The sequence below is a fragment of the Syngnathus floridae genome, chromosome 20 (genome assembly GCF_059516105.1).
Source record: "Syngnathus floridae isolate MCC-2025c chromosome 20, RoL_Sflo_1.0, whole genome shotgun sequence".
Classification (NCBI taxonomy): domain Eukaryota; kingdom Metazoa; phylum Chordata; class Actinopteri; order Syngnathiformes; family Syngnathidae; genus Syngnathus; species Syngnathus floridae.
This window is the reverse complement of record NC_142432.1, coordinates 5,739,752-5,759,057: the sequence shown is the minus strand read 5'-3', so window position 1 is coordinate 5,759,057 and position 19,306 is coordinate 5,739,752. Positions and strand designations below refer to the sequence as shown.

Below are 19,306 nucleotides of genomic sequence, written 5' to 3'. Positions count from 1 at the left end.
CTGCAGCTTTTTCTTATCTTATCTCCATCCTGATTGCCACGCTCGAGAGAGAGCGCGGCGGCTTTCAAGAGATCTTCCTCCTCCTCCTCCTCCCGGTGTCAAGCGGCGGGCGCAAAGTGCTGACTGGCACCGTGGCCCCCCCCCCCATCGGCCCCGGGGCCCCCGCACTTGTCACAGGTTCATTATCGGCCTAGACAAAGTAGTAATCTATTCTGTCCCGTGGCTGTCGGCGGCGTTCTCATTGTGGCGAGAACTCCGTGCTGGAAGCCTCCTCGCTTTCATCACCCCCCCCACCCCCCCTCCAATTTCAACTTCATAAAAGTGATGAATAAACACGCTGTTCTGAAGGAACCTGCGCGAGGAAAAGTGCTGTCAGAGACACACTGCCAAACAAAAAAACAAAAAAAAACGGCAGACGCGAGGAAAAAGTGACGCGCCTTTGAAAGCGTCACTTTCCCCGTCTGATGTCGGCTTTTTTCTCTCGCCGGGACTTTTTTGTCATCTTCATTTCAGTTTTGGCGCTCAAACGGCGGCTTCAAGACCTTGTTAGCAAGCCGTCTCCGACTGGCTCGGCGTTTCTTTTGCGCTCCGGCTCGGCTCGCCTCGTTTCCGGCGCTCTCATCTCGTCTCGACTTTGGCTGTTATTAGCCGAGAGACTGCCATGTCGGCCTCGAGTCACGCTGTCACTGTCGCCACCCCCCCAAATAACAAAGAACACTTCCCCAAGTCTTGGTGCAAGTCGAGCATGCCGCGCTATTTACTTTCCCAGATATCTGAAATGATTTTTAATGGCGGAATGCGCTAAAGTATGTCGCCATGCGCGTCGCTGCCCCCTATAGGAGCTCGGCATAACCCGACTGACCAAAATTTGAATTCCATTCTACATGATGGACGCAATTTCTAATTCCCGCATTGATTTGTCAAGCCCGCCCTGGCTGCCGGGCGAATAACGTGGAGAAGTGGAAACGCGCCTGGCGCTTTCCTCCTTTCCGAATATGACGCAGTCATAACATTGGGAGTTGCCTAGCGGCGCACGCTAACGGCTTAGCGTGCTTGTTTTTTGACCTTTGTTTTATTTGTTTCTTTGGCGCGGTGACCGCTGAACCTGCGCCGCCTTGCAAGTGGCGGATAATCTGCTGCTTTGCATGGGCGCAGTCGAGAGCGCGTCTATCTCCCGAGCCGGCGGCGGGGCAATTCTCTGGCGGAGAGCGAGAGAGCGGCGGCGAAGGAATGGAAAGTAAAGGCATCTGCAATGCAAATGGTTGCCCTGCAACCCTGAATAATTCCAAGTGTTGAATGGAAATCTTGCTTTTCTGATCCTCTGTCATTAACTTGTGCCAGAGTGGGCCATTCTCATTTGGGCTCTTTTGGCCTGCGCACCTCCTCTTCTCGGGCGCCCACTTTACCTCTTTGCTCTGCAGAATGATAACGAAAAAAAAACTCGCCGCCTTCATAGAAAGCGCGGCCCTGCTGGTTTGCCTCTCAGGTCCTCCCCCCTGAGAAGCCCGCCGCGGCTTCCTTCCGACTGAAAGGAAACGCAGGCCAGGCGGCGAGCACCAAAAGAGGGCCTCTCTCTGTTTTGATGGCCCTAATTTCCTTGTACGGTTGATCTGCGGATTATACGCCGCCGGCAGCCGTAGGGATGCAGATGGTGAACCTTTTGTGAGGCTCTCTCTAAGCTCTTCCTATTAAAAGAACGCAGGGAAAGGATTATCTCCCGCTCGCTGAATATCAGATCCTCCCCGCACAATGCGTGCGGTGTGTTGGCGGAGCGAGCGCCCTTTCCTTTTGTTAATTGCCGCCATTGCTTTTGAAAAAAAGTTTCTGAAAAGTAAGATGTTTGATGTCGCCCCTTTTGTCGCTCGCTCGCAAAGTTTCTCCAATGTGTTGTTTTCGCCGTCCGTCTGCCGCTTCAGCCCCCGTTGAGCTGAGAGGGAGCTTAATATATTATTTGATGGATTAGAGTCTGAGCGTTTTTGAATAATTCATTCCGGGTTATTAATGTGACTGTCAGCCGCCGGCGCTCGCTACGCCCCCGACGTGCGCATTTTAGTGGTCACGCAAGGCTCTCAGACGTCGCAATTCCGCCGCCGAACATCTCGCGGCCAGACGTGGCTTTCAACAGATGCGGATGTTCTTTAGAGGCTTCAGCCGGCGCCTGGAAAAATTCTTGCTAGCTTCTCACTGACCTCCATCCAACATCCATGCTGCACTTGCTGTACTCTACTGACTTATCTGCCCGTTGCTAGCTAGCTAACCGCGCGCATCGGGTTCTTGTCGGACTTCCGAGTGCGCTGCCCCCCGAAATAGGAAGCAAAAGGTGAAAAGTACAAATGAAGAATGTTCAGTCTTTGAACGTCTTCAGCAATTCTCCTCAAAACAAAGTTGCAAATGTTTACGCTGGAGACATTTGCTTGCTAACGGCACAAGCAGACAGTCACGACCTGGTCACGTAAGACAACGCTTGTCGTGGATTTTTAAATCGGGCGGATATTTCCGCAGCGCACCGATGACGGGAAGTCTTGCGGCGCGATGGCCCGGTCACACCTCCATCTTAATTGCCGGGCCTCTTTTGTGGCCGTCGGCAGCCTGCCGGCCCGTCCCGAACGCTTTTAATGATTCCACCGAGTTGTGCAATTTATTGGATGGCTTTGGGGCACCTTTTTTTTTCTTGCACCGAGAGCCTCCTTGTCAGGCCCGCTCATGCGTGAATTAACTCCATATCTCGCTTTTTTCATCCAAAGGCTCTTTGATTGACACCAAAAGTGTTGCTTTGAGATTTTTAATACCTTTGCAAACCCTCGCGGGGTCTCTGCTGATTTCTCCCCGTCCCCCTTCTTCCAACTTGCCTCCCCCCCTCCCTTTGGGAGAACTTTTAAAAATGTAATCAGCGGCAAAAACTTTGTGTTTGAATGACTTTGACGCATCCGTTTGGGAGCTTTCCAAATGCGCCGTGTCATCATATCGTGAAGTAAAGTGCCTCCCGGACACACCCTCATCATCTCGGCCCCTCCCGCACACATTTGGAGTGGGTAGTTAAAAGCCATTGAAACGTCGCCTCCCAGCTGCTCTCCAGAGGCAACATCTGTCACGTAGCAGAAGCAACATCTCAAACTCTGCACAAACCGCAAATCCCCAGCGCCGGGAAGAAGCCCCGGAGAGCTCGATGCGCTCGGCCCTTCACGCCCTCCTCGGCCGCAATTACACTTGACTCGTGCATCTGAAAGGACTTAAGAGTGAGCTGCCGCACGTGCCGCACGACTATTTATAAAAGCAAAAAATACGATTTTTCCTTTCCAAAACTTCAGTCCCGATCCAATTTTCCAATCAAGAGACCTCAAAGCCGAGGCCGCATGACAATTATGCCGGGTGTCACGCGGTGTTGAGCATATTTAGACGACACACGCTGACCAAAATGAGTCGTTTCGCCTTTGGCGTTTTCTTTTCTGGCTCCCGGCGACTGCCTCGCGTCCGGCGTGCAACTCATCGGCAGACTTAATCACATTTGAGCAACATTTGTTCAGCGCCGGCGAAGGACGCGGCGTGCACAGGCGCGGGCGGGCGTGCGCGGGTCTATTAGCGTTTGCTGTGGTGCCTTTGCCATTTGTTTGCATTTGTTTCTGTGCTTTTGCAGCAAATGGCCCGTTTGCCATCTGAAAGCACTTTCCCTTCCCAGTTGATGAATCCCTCATATGTTTTTGATGTCTTCCATGAAAGCCGCTCGCGCCTTTCCACTCGCCTCATTTATGCGCGTAATAAAAGGGCCCGCGTGATTGTATACCCAATTTGCCAGGTGGTTATTACTTTCCAAATTGAATGAGCCGCCCCGAGTGCGATGCTTGCGAGCGCCGCGCCGCTTAAAGGCACTCTGATAGTTGCAGCCAGTTGAGTCAAAAGAACAAAAGACGCAGAGGAGAGCGAGCCGACTTGCTGCTAGTAAAAAAAAAAAAAAAAAAAGAGCCAGATGCCGCAAATCATTCCCACAGAGAGCCAACGAGAGAGCGAGCGAGAGACGCATTTGTGATGTCGGCCCTGCCGGCAGCGTCGCTGCATTCTGGACCGCTCCTTTTGTCCAATTTATTTTCCCTTCCTCATCTTTTTTGGTGTGCTTGGATGTGCACCGCTTGCATAAAAAATGTCTTTCGTTTCCAACGCGGATAAACAAAGCTGTGTGACCTGTTTCAATATTTGTGATAGTTTGGACTTGGACAAAACCACTGTGTGTGTGTTGGGGGGGGGTGTTATGATTTCAACAATGTGCCTCTTGATGAAGTTGTCGCGAGAATAACGTGTGGCTGTCGTTTCACGCAGGTGCTGTTTATTTGGAGGGCGGCTTGGACGAGGCCCGGCAGCTATTCGGACGACTGCTCTTCAACGGCCAGGTGAGGTTGGACGCTTGCTTTTCTCTTCATCTTGTCCGCCATGTTTGCGTTCAATCCGACGGACAGACGGACGGTCTAGCTCACCGAACCATCATCAACATTGCGAGTCAAACTTCACAGGGAGATGAAACGTTGACGCTCGCTCCGATTTGTCTGCTCTTATTATTTTAAGCAATCTGTCCTGACATGAAACATGCCTCGTATTTGCATATTTATTTTCAACCGACGCCGTTCGACTGCTGATGCGCTCGGATGAAAAAACAACCAGGCGGCGGAAATATTCGCCACTTTGAGATGGAGATTTCATTTAGCGGGCCCTGCTTTGAGTGGCTTTCAATGCGCTTGTCATTAACGCTACAGCACACCAAATTATTAGGCACGGTCGAGTCGACGTGCCGGAAATGAGGTTGCACGGGGGCGAAAGAAGTACGAATGGTCAGATCGGCCCGCAAAATGGAAAATGCTGATTCGGGTGTTTTCCCAAACACATTTGCATCTTCCTCATAAGAGACCGATTAAAGTTCTGATCAAGTTACCAAACTGGCTTCAAGGGGGCCCAAAAAAAAAAATCCCCGTTGCAAAATTTGTTGAGCAAGCGTTCAAAAGGCAGTTCGTAATGAAGAGAAAGAAATGAAACGGCCAGATCTGGACTTAATAAAAGATATGAAACTACGGAATAGAACCTTCGCACGAGTGGATCTCATTAGATGGCGCCTGGCTCGCCAATCTCGCCACTGCTCGAGCAGATTGCCGCTCGTGGCTGCAACGTCCGGCTGCCGAAGTCAAATGAAAAGACAAAAGATTGTCTCAGAAGCAAATAGTTGTTTTTTTTCACCCCCCTCTTCCATTTATCCTCGCTTTCTTGGGCTTCCTTGCCAAACTAAAACATCAAAACGGGAAGGAGCACAAGTCAAAAGTGAAATATAGATGAAGTGCAGCGAGAACATCGCCAGACACCTGCTGGTGTGCGCGCGCAGGTGCGGGTGGGTGCGCACACTCGTCAAATGAATCATTGATGAATTCTTGAGCACTTGCATTTATGTTGGCCACGAATGTTACGGGTCAATTAAAAGACCGCAGCGAATCTCAAGCAGGCACGCGCACGCTAAGACGCAGGCGGGGCGGTCCGGCCCGGTCTTTTGATCCAGACCTGAGAAGATGTTTGACGGAGCACATCAAAAAAAGTTTGAGGACTAAATATTTGAACATCTCACAGCTCCCGAACTACGGGAGGAAAGTGATCATGAATTATGGATCCACAAAAGTCAGAGCAGTTGGAGATGGCTGCAAGGATTCTAAGTCATCAAGGCAAATGTTTCAATTTACCCGGTTCAACTCCCCATCTTCATTATTCTCTTCTGGCTTGACTTTTCTATCCGCACGTTTGAAACTTTCAACGATTCAATCTGCGCCGATTGACGGCGTTATTGTTCCGCTTGCCTCCGCGCTGTCATGAAGGTAATCCCTTTTTAAAATGGCCGCTTTTAATCTGACGGCGATTAGCGTGAGATTTACCGTGCGCAGCATTTAAAATAGTTTTTTTTTAAAAAAAAGTCTCTTTAACCTACTTTACTGAGATGCCGTCTTCATTTTGAAAAGCCAGGTGGGACGCTATCGATTATGAATCGTTTTATGCGCTCGCTCGGTTCATAAAAAATCGTGTTGAGGAACTTTGAAAGTTTTGCGTTGGCTCCAGCCGGTGGATTGAAATAGCTTGACTTGTAACCCGCAACCCCTCGCCGAATCCTCCCGATGGCCGTCCTGCTGCACAAAGCTGCGAGGAGGAGACAGATGGAGGCGGCGAGCGAACAGGCAAGGCGGCCGGGTGGCACCACGGGTGAGGCGGCAGGGGGAGGGGTTGGTTGGAAGAAGAACCCGTCCGTCTGCAAGATCTATTGTTTTTTTTAAATCATCCCAAACGATTCAGAAGCTCTCATTATTGTGCGTTCAACATGGCGTCACCTTTTTGTTTCCAAACAAATTTTGCGAGGCGCTTCGGTCCGACCTGGATTCTCTTGCTGCTAATATTGCAGAGGAGATGTAAATGCCAGCATGGACTCCTTAGGGAGTTCCTTCTGTGGAGGAGCAATCATCATCCTGATGAATTCACTTTGTGCCCATTGGCCAATCTGGCCAAGCTTTCATTAATTCTCACACACACAAGCGGGGAAAGTTTCTTTCGACAACTCTGATGTACTTAATGACACTTGCCGGCTATGCCCCTCAGACATCTTCTCCGTCGGCATCAAAATCACCTTTAAAGCCGTCTCGGGGGAACATTTAGACGACGGCCACCTGGGAAAAACAAAGTCTTTTTTGTTTTTATGACGGCACATCATAAAAAAAACATGGCGTTATTTTCCTGCGTGCTTACAAACATCTCGTTTATTTAAAATAGGACTTAACGCTTGGGCCGAGTGGAAAATTCCAGATTGCGAAATCCTTTGTTCGTGTACGTAGGTTTAAATGTGAGCAGCATTTCAAAAACAATTTACAAAAAGTACTTTGGTGCTCATTTATTAATTACCAACCTTAACATTTGTCCTGTGAGAAAAATCGAACATTCGCGAAGTCGGAGTGAGAACTCGTGTCCTTGCTTTTGTAAAAAGAAGGCGAGAGGCGTCATCGGCCAGCCATTGTCCCAGCGCATTCCCGTTTCCCCGCCTACATGGCGACGCAAAATCGTTTTCACCTTGATCATTCGCCAGGGGTGGCTTTTATGTGCTTATCGATCAGCCGGGCTATCTCTTATCAATCGCTCTGCCGCGCTGCTATATTTGATGGATTGATTGGCAGCGTGCGGCTCGAGAGCAATTTGTCAGCGAGCGCGGGAACTTGTCAGAGACAAAGTCCGCCCTGCCTGCTCATCCTCACGTGCGGGCAAGATCTCTGATTAAAGACTTCTTTGATTGACGCCCGACTCGACACGTAGTCGGCACAGGTAGCGAAATTCCAGCTCCTATTGAAAAATGCTGTTGAAGCACACACACACACACACACACACACTCGGACGGACGCTCTTGTTTCTTCCATTTTTTTTCGTGTAGTGCGTCTGGCAGCTGCAGATGATTTGTGCACCCGGTAATTACAGCAGTCGCGGGGAGGAAAAAAAAAAAAAAAAAAAGAAAACATGTTCTTTCTTAAATCCCCACTCCACGCCGGCTTAGTCATTGTCTGCCTCGTCTTAGCGAACGGCTGTAATTGAAACATTAGCTGTCGGAGTCCGCGCTACCACTTCATTAGGCACACCTACGCAATGGCGTTCCCGTCGCTAAGCTAAGTTTAGCGACTTCCAAGCTAAGTGCCGTTACGCCGTCCAAAAAAAGAATCTCGACACGGTATCGCTCTCCCACTCCCCAAAGTTAACCAGCGATGTTCGAAAATTGCGTCTCACCTTTTCGGTTCTCGCGTGGATGCTTGCAACCTGTCTCTGCCTGCCGTTGTCCTTGGCAACGGTCTTACCTCCTCGGCGACTTTTCTTCGGATCTTCGATACGGTGTCCGTCGGCGTACCTCCCCTTGCACTCCCCCACTCCATTTTTAGTGACCGGATTTGAAAATGAGCTGGCGAATGCTTTGTTGTGGTTTCGCTCCCACTGGCACCCGCCCACCCAATTCTCCTGACGCTATTGCTCACCTCATCACTTTTGAACCCTCAGAAGGTCAAGCAACACATTTCTTGGGATTGATTTATGCATATTTCTATACTCTGATGATTTATTGGCCGCATCCTGCGTCCGCTTTCGACCGAGACTCCACCTTTCTATAATTTGACGTATTAACACCGGCGAGCCTCCTTTTTGACTTCCTCTTCTTTTCCCTGCAGGACCTGCAGGATGTTTGGCTCCACTATCCGCCGCACCCTCTGCAGGTAACCTCATCCTGCCATTTTTTTTCTCTCAATTTGCTTTCCAAAACGTGGCTGTGAGCTCGTGCCGACCCCCGGCTGACATCTGGTCTTCTTTGCCGATATCATGGGTGGCAACCGTCCTGGCTTTTTGCATCATCCGCCACGTCGAGGGTGTTTGTTTTGAAATTAGGATTGGGGAGAGCAGATCAAAGATGCGCTAACGGGATTACAGTCCCGAATGGCGCCGACCCCACGGGGGGCGGCTGGGCCGGGCTTCCTGCTCTCTGATGTGCCGGTGAGGAGCGAGCCTTTCTTTGTATCTCTGCCGAGGCTTGTCTTTAAGCGCCGCGTTCTTCCTTTCATCTCGCCGCCGCGTGCGTTTTTCCGCGCTTGGCCCGGAATAACACGGCCAATCGCGAAAACCGAACATTTCTTCGCCCAAATAATCTCTTATATGTCAAAAGTTGGTTTCGAAGCCTTGAGAGCCATTTTCAATCTTGGCTGCCGACTTCCAGCGTGTTGCTCGTCCTGTTCCATTTTGTTCCCTCAGATCAACTTCAGCAGCTTGTCTTGTTGCTGAACGAACCGATGATTTATTGAATAATTGATGAAGGCCTCGCCGTGTTTGCGGTTGAACGCGTCCGCACCTGTTATGAGCGCGGCCCTCCTCCGGCTCTCGTCGGGAATGGAGCGAGACAGGTGAACGAGGCTTTGCCTTAACGAGCTTTCAGCACGCGGCCACGGCTGCTCGCCGCGGCGTCAAATTACGCCGTACGTTAGCTTAGCATAGCGACGTGCTCGACGTGTTCGTTCTCATCAACACGTGCAGATCTCCAGGAGATGATTAGGCGCCGACACGCTTACCTGAGCCGCCTTTCCAAACGTCTCCTTCGTTTTTGGAGGCGCGCAAGCAGCGTCGGAACTTCTCAAACGTGAGTTGAAAATGCTACGGCTTTTTTTTTTAGCAAGTTACGATGACATCCTGCCTCAGATTGACTGTCAAGCAGGAGACAGTGACGGCTTTGACTGTGGGCCAAAAATAGTCGCTCTCCCTTCAATTTGGATCAAATACTTTTTTTTTTCTCATCGTTTCAATGCCGTAATGAAGAGTCTCGGTTTCCACCAAAGTCCTTCAGGTGCAACTAACTGTTGCCGACTGTCATAACAAATCCTGAAGACGAAATGACTCGGAATAAAAATCAATTTAGTGGTTTCACATTCTCTCTGAGGAGATGTTATGAGCCTAAAAGCGCTTCAATTTGTGACTCAGATTTGCGCTCACTCACAAGATGGACTGATTTCATTTTCTGTTAAGCCCTTGACGTGGAACTCTTTGTTAAATGCAAACAATAACGTTTTGGCTAACCGGAAAATTGTATTTATTTGCTTTTGATCAACTTTTGCTTTTTTCCAAACATCTCTTTTGATGAGTGTTGCATTTTTTGGAGCGTGGCTCCCAGTCTGGCCAGATTCTGGGCTGAGCTGAAAGTGAGGCTTTGAAGCCCTTTCAAAAGTATCTTTTTTTTTTTTCTTTCTCCATAACTGCCGTTCGCCCCCCTCATCCGTACCTCAGCCAGCGCGTTTGAAGCCTCGGTGCCGGCCATTACCCCGAAGGATAGCCGACGCCCACGAGCGCTGAACCCTTCAGATGTCCTTAGTTGTGATGCATGACATTTCGACGCCTTCCGTTAATTAACCGAGGGTGGAAAAAAAATGGCAGGAATGAAATGTTTCTTCCGACGTGTCGGAAGATGGAGTCGTGACATCATTACCGGCAGCGTTCCAATTAAAAATATGCGGTGGGAAAATACGTCTCGGCGTTTACTCGCAACTTCCACCTGAAAACAGAAAACCCGAGGACGAGGGGAGGCGCCGGGCGGCGTTGTCCTGTCCATGGCAGCGCCGCTTTACAGCTAGCGGCTAATGAAGCGAGCCAACAAGGTCGCCAGAGTGTGCCTTCTCGGATGTCTCGGTCAAACTCGCCGTTGTAGCACGCCGAGACCAATTAGACGTTTCTCGTAGCCTAATTAACGCGCCGGGAATCTTGATAAAAACAAACATGCATATGCATATTTTCTTAGCATATGACTTATTTTTCTAATGAGTGTGAGCAGCTTGCTTTTCCGTCCAGCGGGCCCCCGGGCCGACGTTAAAGAACAATCCGCAGCGGCGGCCGGCAAAGCGTCCTTTCAAGGCCCACCAAGACTCTGATCTCCTCGCTAACTGAGGCAACGGCCGTATTAATGGAGCGCTTGCAGTCCGTGGCTGCGGCCAAAGTGGAAAGGGAACGGTTTGCTACTTAATGAGTAGCAAATTCCATCTGCTGCCGCCGCCGATCTTTGGAGTTTGTTTTGAGGCGGAGGCAAAAAAACACTCGAAGCGGCGCATGTTTGATTTAAGGACACTCGTAGGGGGAATGAAGGCACTGAGGAACTTGCTTCATCGCCGAGTGGCTTGCCCGCTTGTGATGAGACACTTTTTGGCCCCGTTGGGGGGGTGGGGAAGTAAACTTGAAGCACAGCAAGATGTGTGATTTGCCGGAAAGGATGCGGGATCCGGGTTGTTGTCTTCTTCCCCTCGTCTTGTAATTAGTAGCTGCCTGATGACTACCCTATTTTCCGGACTATAAGACGCACCTAAAAACCGAAAATTTTCTCAAAAGCCGACAGTGCGCCTTATAGTCCGGTGCGCCTTATATATGGACCAAATTCCTAAATTTAAACTGGCCCAAAGCATTGTGTCATAAAATCAATCATAAGTGGCCCGCTGAAGACTATGAGTCATGAATCAAAAAGACCATAGATCATTATTTTGTGATTATAAAGTAATTTCTTGCGTCTGAAGTTGAAATAAAAAAGATAAAATGGAGAATGATTTGATTTGGATTAAAAATCTTACATGATGCATTAATGGTGCGCCTTATAGTCGGGTGCGCCTTATATAAGGGCAAAGTTTTAAAATGGGCCATTCATTGAAGGTGCGCCTTATAGTCCAGTGCGCCTTATAGTCTGGAAAATATGGTAAGTGTATCTTGTTTGTGGATTTGAACGAACCCAGGTTCAGGAGCCCCAGACGGACCGGCAGCTGATCGAGTCCTCGCCCGTCCTGCAGAAGCTGACGGACTTTGAGGAGTCCATCGGCGTGCTGTTCACGCACGTGCGCCTGCTGGCCCGAGCCTTCACGCTGAGGACGGTGGGCTTCAACCACCTCACGCTGTAAGTTGATCTCGCATTGTCATCTCATTCGCTCGCTATAATGGCAACAATTACGATTATTCACTGTTAATGAACATTTCCTGGTAAGATGGAGATTTTTTTTTCTAAAATGATTCAACAAGCACCATGTATGGATTGTGTAGTGTGTTGGGAAACTGATAATGAGACGGTTGCAGCTTGTTTGCATCGCAGCGGCTGCTTAAGTTGTCGCGCAGTCGTGACTTTGACAGCTAAAAGCAAATTAGCGTTCGCAACACACCCTGAAATCTTGACAGACGGCCGCTCTTCTGTTTAATTGCTTGCTTTTTTTTTCCGCCGCTCTGCTACCCTAACGCTAGCTTGCATCACACCTCGGCGAGATTTACCTCCAGCGAGAACCCCGTGTTTTCAATTTACACGATTATTTTGTGTTCATAGGCTGATTATTTGGCTAGGTGATATGTTCTTAAAATCTCAGTTTTTTATTTATTTTTTTTTTTTATTCCTCCTCATATAATAGTATAGTATAAAATAGTTGAAGTCGACAACTGAGACCCTGCGGTTGCACAAGTGTGCACACCCTCTTACAACTGGGAGCTACAAATAAACTTCAGCTGTTCGAACAGGTTTTTCCTGATAATTGTTTGCTTTCGATTAGAAGCCGAAAGATTTGCTGCTGGCCAAACATACCTCACGGCCATCAAGTTCAATCTTGGTTTCATTGCAAACGATTGATTGGAAAACAAAGGTCTTAATGACTTTAATCTGCTTTTCACCAGTCTTGCTTGGCAACTCTTACAATTTTCCTATGAATCCAACACTTTGGCAACAATTCGTGCCATTTTCTGTCTTCCAAGAAAAATCAGGCTTTGTGGATCGTAAAGTGCAAACGGAGATGGCTCCACTTTGTTTCTTTGTGTTCCTTCACATTCACTCTCTTGGCCTGAGCTAGGTCGACCTAAATAGAGAAAATTTTCTTGAAGGCTGCGTACCTCCCAAAAGAGCAAAGGTTAGCGTAAAGTGGGTCGAGCCGCAGTGCAGGCGAGCTCAAGATGAAGAAGAAGAGCTAGAGAGGTGAGATGAGACAGCGAGAGGTCAGACAATCAGGTAGGTGGCGGATGCAGAGATGGGACGCCGGCTGACCTGCTGACCTCTCGCCTGGCACAGAGGACAAAGTGACCTTGAAAACGGCCCCCGTGGGCAGCTCTTCTTCTTGCCAAGGGTCTTCCGAGCTCACCATCAAGCTCCGTGTTGGCACCCACTGTTATGTTTCTTGCTGCCACCTACAGGGCTGTGGTGGAACAGCCTGACCCGGGTCTTGGCGGGCCTCTGCCATCTTTTTGGTTCCAATTTATCATCAAAGCTCGTCGTCTTCCTCAGCCAACTTGTAAAAATGGCGACGACTGCGGCGAACCGCCTGCCTTTTCACCGACTTGGTCCTTTTCTTCTTGTTTTTCTCTTCACCCGAGCTGATGAAGGTGTTTCACATCAAAGCGGAAGCGGCGCACTTTCCTCCCATCTCTCCCCTCCAGCTCGCTTCCACATTGAATAAAGGACGAGCGTTGGCGCAGCAAAGCCTTCCTCTCTGACCCCCCCCACCTCCTCCCCCCTCCCCCCTGGTATGTTGCTGCTGCGCCTTCCTCTCCACTCTTCTGGAGACATTTTGGAAAAGTGGTGACAAAGTTCCAAAGCTCAACGTATGGGCCACTCCCATCGTTCTTGAAAATGCAATATTACTTTAATGAACAACGTAACATTTATCAGTTTGTTTTCCTAAATAAGGCCTTCGCTAATTACAATTGAATAATTAGAATTAATAAAGATAAGCTAAAAATGGGGCAAACGTGTGGCTAAAAGCGGAAGCCTCGAGGTGAGGACGAGGATGAGCGTCAACCTAAAACAAAAAAGAAAAACAATTTAAGGCCTGCCTCAGTCGCGTCTTGCGAGGCGCGACTCACCGGGGACGTCGATATGATACAAAGTAAATCATTTTGAGCTGTTTTTAATTAAAAAATCATGCCGCCCTTAGGAAAACTCAGTTGATGGTCGTTCCCCCCATCCTCCCCCTTTCTAAAATAATAATGGACATTATCAGACTTAATTAAAGATGTGGCAAGCAAATGGAAGCCTGGGTATTTGTTGTCAGATTCAATAGTAAAAAAAAAAGGAGGAGTAGAATTATTCATATAAATGCAGAGGGTGCCACATTTGTTTTTCCCGAGGTAAACGGCGGGAACCTCATTTGCGGGGGATTGAATGAATTCCAATTCTGGAACGGAAGTCATTTACATACGATTGACACGGGTACACGCCTAACGGCCGACCCGAGCCTCTTTTTATTGAGCCGAGGTGCATATCCGAGATGGGGGAAAAAAAAAAGCAAATCGTTCACTGTGATTTTCAGCTGCTTCCGATGTGTCTGTCTGGTTGCAGTGCTTGGTGTCCGGCTCACATTTGGACAGCCAAGAAGCACTTCTGACATGTTTCTCTCTCTGATGTTAGCTGCCTGTTCCTCTTCCTCCGCATCCTGTTCCTCTCATGCTGGAAAAGTTTGAAGCTAGCCGATTGTCACGCCCGCTCGATGAGTCCCGTTTATGACTCTCGTTTCAGGGGCCACAACCAGAGGATGGAGTTCCTGGGGGATTCCATCATGCAGCTGGTGGCCACCGAGTACCTCTTCATCCACTTCCCCGACCACCACGAGGGACACCTAACCGTAAGTTTGAGTGTCTGTAGCCGCCATGTTTGATGACATCACATACTGCGGTCTGTAGAACTTTCCGTCAGATGTCGGGCGCGGGCGGTTTAGCTCGAAAATCGCGTTTTGTCGCCTTTGTCGATCTGCCGACATCTTGTCGCGATGTCGTTGCTCGACTTCCCGTCAGTCTTTTTGTTGTCACTCAGGTAAGCGTTCTTCTTCCTCGCCACCGTGCCGTGTTTACTTAACTCGTCAATTGTGGCGGGACAGAAGCCTCCCGAGGTTCGCGCGTCTTTGTCGGCACTTTTTCCCTCGCCGAGGCTGTCGAGTGTCTGGCAGATAAAGTCGACACAAAAGCGAGCAGTCGCACCTTTTGAAAGGCGCGCGAGGCCATTTTTATGACGCTTCCTTCTTTTTCCGGCGAGCATCAGCATTTCTCTTTTTGCTTGCGCGACGTCGACTATCAGCTGCGGTGGCGTTTGAAGTGGGCTGAGAGCGGCGGGCGAGCGAGAGCTCTCGTTGGGAGATAGAAAAAGGCGTGACGTCAGCCATGTTGAAAGGCCCGATCGCCGCGGCGATCCAGATAAGCTACATCTGAAATGGATTTCAATAAAAGCGCCCATTCAACTAGTGCGAGAGGGAGAGAGGGTGAGCGAGCTTGACATCATCTCGCATTCTCTTTGCTCCCCCGCCATCTCCCTCCCTCTTTCCCTCCCTCTTGTGTACGCATCTTGCAGCTATATTTAACATGTTTGTGTTTTTTTTTTTTTTTCCTTTTGGGGGCGCACAACACGGCAGAACACGACGCCGTCCGCTCCGCCGCGAGTCAAGCATGCAATATTTACCAGAGCCGTGCAAAACATTTACTGGCGAATTACCATTTCTGTCAGTGATGAATTATTTCACGCAAAGCGTTGTTCGACTCTTCCGCTCGCGCACCTTTCCCGATTCAGGAGCTGAGCCGGTCGCCAACGAGGCCAGGTCGGCAGAAAATTCCAGGCTACTTTAGAACGCCACGTCGTCTGCTGCGAGTGATGGCATTTTGCAACTTCAAACTGGACCAGAATTGCTTTATCGTAACCGCGCCTGTGTTTTGTGGTAGCTTCTCCGCAGCTCGCTGGTCAACAACCGCACGCAGGCCAAAGTGGCGGAGGAACTGGGCATGCAAGAATTCGCCATCACCAACGACAAAACCAAGCGGCCCGTGGCGCTCCGGACCAAGACCTTGGCCGACTTGCTGGAGTGTACGTACACACACAGACACACACAGTTTGCAAGCGACAACTTTTCTCCATTCGATGCATTCATTACTCAATTTTTTTTTCCCACTCATCAAGTGCGACTCAAAACGATTTGGCCGGCGCAATAAAGAAGATGCGGCGGGTGATTCACAAACAAATAAGTGCCCAATTTCGGCCGCTGATGAGACATGTTTCATTTTTTACCGCATGTGAGACTTGCGTCACATCGACAACGCCGTTGTTAGTTGTCTTGCTTTCCTTTACAATTGCGCTAAAAGAGCAATCACGCTAATGACGCGCTGACTAAAAATACTTTGTCTTTGGAGTGGGAATAAAATACAGGCGCATCAGCAAACACTTTTTCATCATGCCGTGCCCGAGCTTATTATAGATGTTCTCGCATGGTCCCTGCGAAAGGCGAGGAGAAAGGCCGTCATCAAGCGCCCTGCTGAGAAGCAATCTCTGGGCAAGTACGGCCAGAAAGAAAGTCGCCATCAGCCATGCGGGAAAGGATGCAAACATATCACCTACGAAACTCCCGCCGAGCGGGAAGGAGACCTCACTCGGCTGGGAAAAAGCGGCGTGCACGCGGCCCCGCCTCAAATATTACCCATCATTCTTCTAATGGCTAAATGCAGCTTCCCTTTCAAGTCGGCCGTACAATCTGACTCCGCTTTGAACTTCGATCGAAACGCTTCAACTTGCTCCGACGTTATCAACAATTGCATTCCACCCATCAAAAGCAAAGACAAGCCGTCCTTTGTGGCTCTGTTCCCGTACACCCTCCCCGGTAGCGGAATCCCACCATCTTTGGCGGGGGCGTCAATTTCCATCTTTGGCAGCGAAAGCCCTGCAAGAAACATCTCTGCCATCTTCTCTTGCAGCTTTCATCGCAGCACTCTACATCGACAAGGACCTGGAATTCGTGCACACCTTCATGAACGTCTGCTTCTTCCCTCGACTGAAGGTGAGCACCTCGTGATAGCCTTCCACCGCCGGCGCCTGATCAATGAGCCGCTGAGAGCGACCAATTGGGTGAGGGGCTTAATGGCGCTGGCCTAATGGCGCGAACATTGACGCACAGGCTCCGTGCGGCGCCCAGATCGCTATTTTAGTCATTCTCGACGGGGATCGCAACGGTGTCGGCAATCTGCTATCGGCTTGTTAGTCGCCTTCCTCGCCATTGATTCACAAGAGTGCTTTGGTGTGCCGTGCGAGACGAGCCCCCCTTTCGTGGGACAAAGTCACATTAAAAAGATATAAGCTGGACGTTGAAAATCCTCAGCTACTCACGTCGCGTTTTGTCCAGACGTTGGGGACCGAGCGCCACGCATGAGCGCCGGCGGAGGCCGCCTCCGACTGTGACACCTCCGCCGCCGTCTGATGCACCGACCTAATTGCCGTCTCGGCGAGCTTCTCCAGGGAGGAGAATCCCCGATTCTGGACAAAGCCGGCTCCGCATCGCCGTCGCCTCATTTCCACTTCCAAGAGAAAAAGTTGCGCGTTGCATCCAATTTGAGCGGAAAGGAAGGGGCCCGCCCTCTTAATAACTTTTTCGTTTTCCCCGCACTTGCGCACGGAGCCAACGTCCTCCGATCCGCCACGTGCCGCCCCCAGAGACCAGGAAGTGGCGAGGAGGAAAGGGGGAAACAAAGTGCGCCGAGGCAACGTCTGAGAGGTTGCGAGCGATAAAGCGAGAGGGCAGGCAGCAGAAGCACTCTTTGTGGGAAATGAAAAGCGGCAGACAGTTGCGGCCTTTTTATGACAAGGCGGCTCGGCTCGGCTGTTAATGGAAGAGCTTTTAGAGGTCCCCCCTGGAGAAGGGAAATAGATCGGGGCGGCACACCTGGGAGCTTCCCGCCCGCTTCCTTCGTATTTCTGGACGCCGATTGGCTTTTGTCTTAAGTAGCCGCCGATTTGTCCCGGGCAAGCGAGAGCGCTTCGCCCGCTCTCGGTTGCGGGGCAGAAATGAAATAAAAGCCTTGGTTATTTCTCGCGTGTGGAAAGCGAGGCCGCCATGATGAAGCTTTCCCCCTCGTGCCGGTGTCTTGCAGGAGTTTATTCTCAATCAGGACTGGAATGACCCCAAGTCGCAGCTGCAGCAGTGCTGCCTGACGCTCAGGACGGAGGGGAAGGAGCCCGACATTCCGCTCTACAAGTAAGACCTCAAAACGCACACAACAAATCTTCAGTGAATTATTCAACAAAACATTTTTTTTTTTAAACGGAGCTGCCAAACAAGTACAAGAGGGCTTTTGTATGATGAAGGTCCCTGTTGCTTTGATAAAACAACACCCCTCCCATCCCTTGGAGGAAAAAGGTCAAGGCGTTGCTTGACAAAACCGACACTTTCTGAACGCTGCTGTCTGTGCCGATTTGTTGCCATGGTGATGGACAAACGCGGTTTACGCTCGCTCCGTCAAATTGCATTACGTCAGCGACGAGGCTCCCAAGTTCTGCTTTCAAACTCGGCTCTTGGGGTTTTAAAGCATTGTGAGAGACTCAAGTTTGTTCCTTATTTGAAAAAGAGGGATTTGAAGTCGGGCTTTCGAGCTTTGATTTCGGCCTTCGTCGTGAACGGCCTTTCCAACGAGCGTTATGGCCGCAAAACGACATTCGGGACGTAAAATGTGCTTTTAAGGCAACGTTGTGCTTTGAAACAAATATAAAAGCCTTGTTAGTTTTGTGCTGACGCGGCGTTTGAATTATTGAGCGGGTGTCATATAAGCTACCAGGTTGCATTCGAAATTGATTGCCCGCACTCCTCAAATTAGTCAATTAGGCCTGAATAATTCAGGTGGGCGCGCGGTGCCTGTTTATGCAAATGTTAACATTTCAAACATCGCCTGAGTTTATTTCGTGCAGAAGAAGCAGCGTAGCTAACGACTCTTCTTTTTTTTTTCCTCCTCCCGCCAGACAAAGCTCGGCTGACCGTGCCCGTTTTGGCCTTTGTGTTTTTTTTTTTTTTTCAGGACGCTGCAGACGGTGGGGCCGTCTCACGCTCGCACCTACACCGTGGCCGTCTACTTCAAGGGCGAGCGCATCGGCTGCGGAAAAGGACCCAGGTCAGTCAGTGCAAGCGCCGCGACTTAGCTTGCCTTAGTTTGGAGCCCCGTTTCAAAGCCAAGAGCTCTGCTCTTGGAAAGTGGGAAGGATTGCGTAACTCCGCCTCTGAGGTTGAAGGTGAGGACTGGAGAGTTGCCTCCAACCGACTTCCTCCTTCCCGCCTCCGCCGTCTCCTTCCTAATGGGCCGCAGAGTAAGCGCCGCCGTTTATTACGCCAATTAAGCCCTCGTCGGCCCCATTCTGCGGGGAGACACGTTATGCACAATGAAAATGAATCGATTCATTATTGATTTGACGTAAATTGCGTTATGGAGAAACAAGAGCGGCGGGCAGATGGCGAGAGCAGCCGGCCCGACTTGGCTTCGTCTTTCCGCCGGGTTCCCGGAAATGCACAAAATCAGCCTTTCGAGACCTGCTGCCATTTTTCACCAGCAAAGAAGAAGCACCTTGTTTACAATCTGCTAAACACCTTCCGTTTTCTTCTTGCAGCATCCAGCAGGCCGAAATGGGAGCTGCCATGGACGCACTTAACAAATGTGAGGTTTTTGGCACACACACACACACACACACACCTTTGTTGAGTGCGTGTGACATTTTTAAAGTGCCGGTTTAGGCCGTCAGGTTTTTCCAATTTTCCCCAAAAGTCAACGGAGTGTAAATTATTTTGCGATAAGCCATTTTTACTTTCCACTTGCAATCGTGTAGGGAGCATTCCGATATTAATTGGAGACTTCTTTACGGCTACCTCGGAACTGAGCAAATATTTCGGGACTGTACCGTTGGACCGACTTGACCATCCGCGCTCTCGAAAAGATTTCCTGCCTAACGGAGCGCGGCAAGCACAAACATGTGATGTCACCCGTTTCATCTTTGTTT

At 49.8% G+C, this 19,306-nt stretch overlaps 1 protein-coding gene across 3 annotated transcripts in view; it reads left to right on the top strand.

The window, feature by feature from the left end:
- Positions 1 to 19,306, top strand: part of drosha (drosha ribonuclease III) — a 98,009-nt gene that overhangs the window by 76,585 nt on the left and 2,118 nt on the right. For all 3 annotated transcript variants that reach the window (XM_088364019.1, XM_088364022.1, XM_088364021.1), the window contains 9 exons: positions 4,312 to 4,382; positions 8,208 to 8,252; positions 11,289 to 11,446; positions 14,036 to 14,141; positions 15,226 to 15,367; positions 16,249 to 16,331; positions 17,419 to 17,522; positions 18,337 to 18,429; positions 18,920 to 18,966. In XM_088364019.1, the coding sequence (XP_088220145.1) occupies positions 4,312 to 4,382; positions 8,208 to 8,252; positions 11,289 to 11,446; positions 14,036 to 14,141; positions 15,226 to 15,367; positions 16,249 to 16,331; positions 17,419 to 17,522; positions 18,337 to 18,429; positions 18,920 to 18,966 (849 nt within the window). The remainder of the gene's footprint in view (positions 1 to 4,311; positions 4,383 to 8,207; positions 8,253 to 11,288; positions 11,447 to 14,035; positions 14,142 to 15,225; positions 15,368 to 16,248; positions 16,332 to 17,418; positions 17,523 to 18,336; positions 18,430 to 18,919; positions 18,967 to 19,306) is intronic.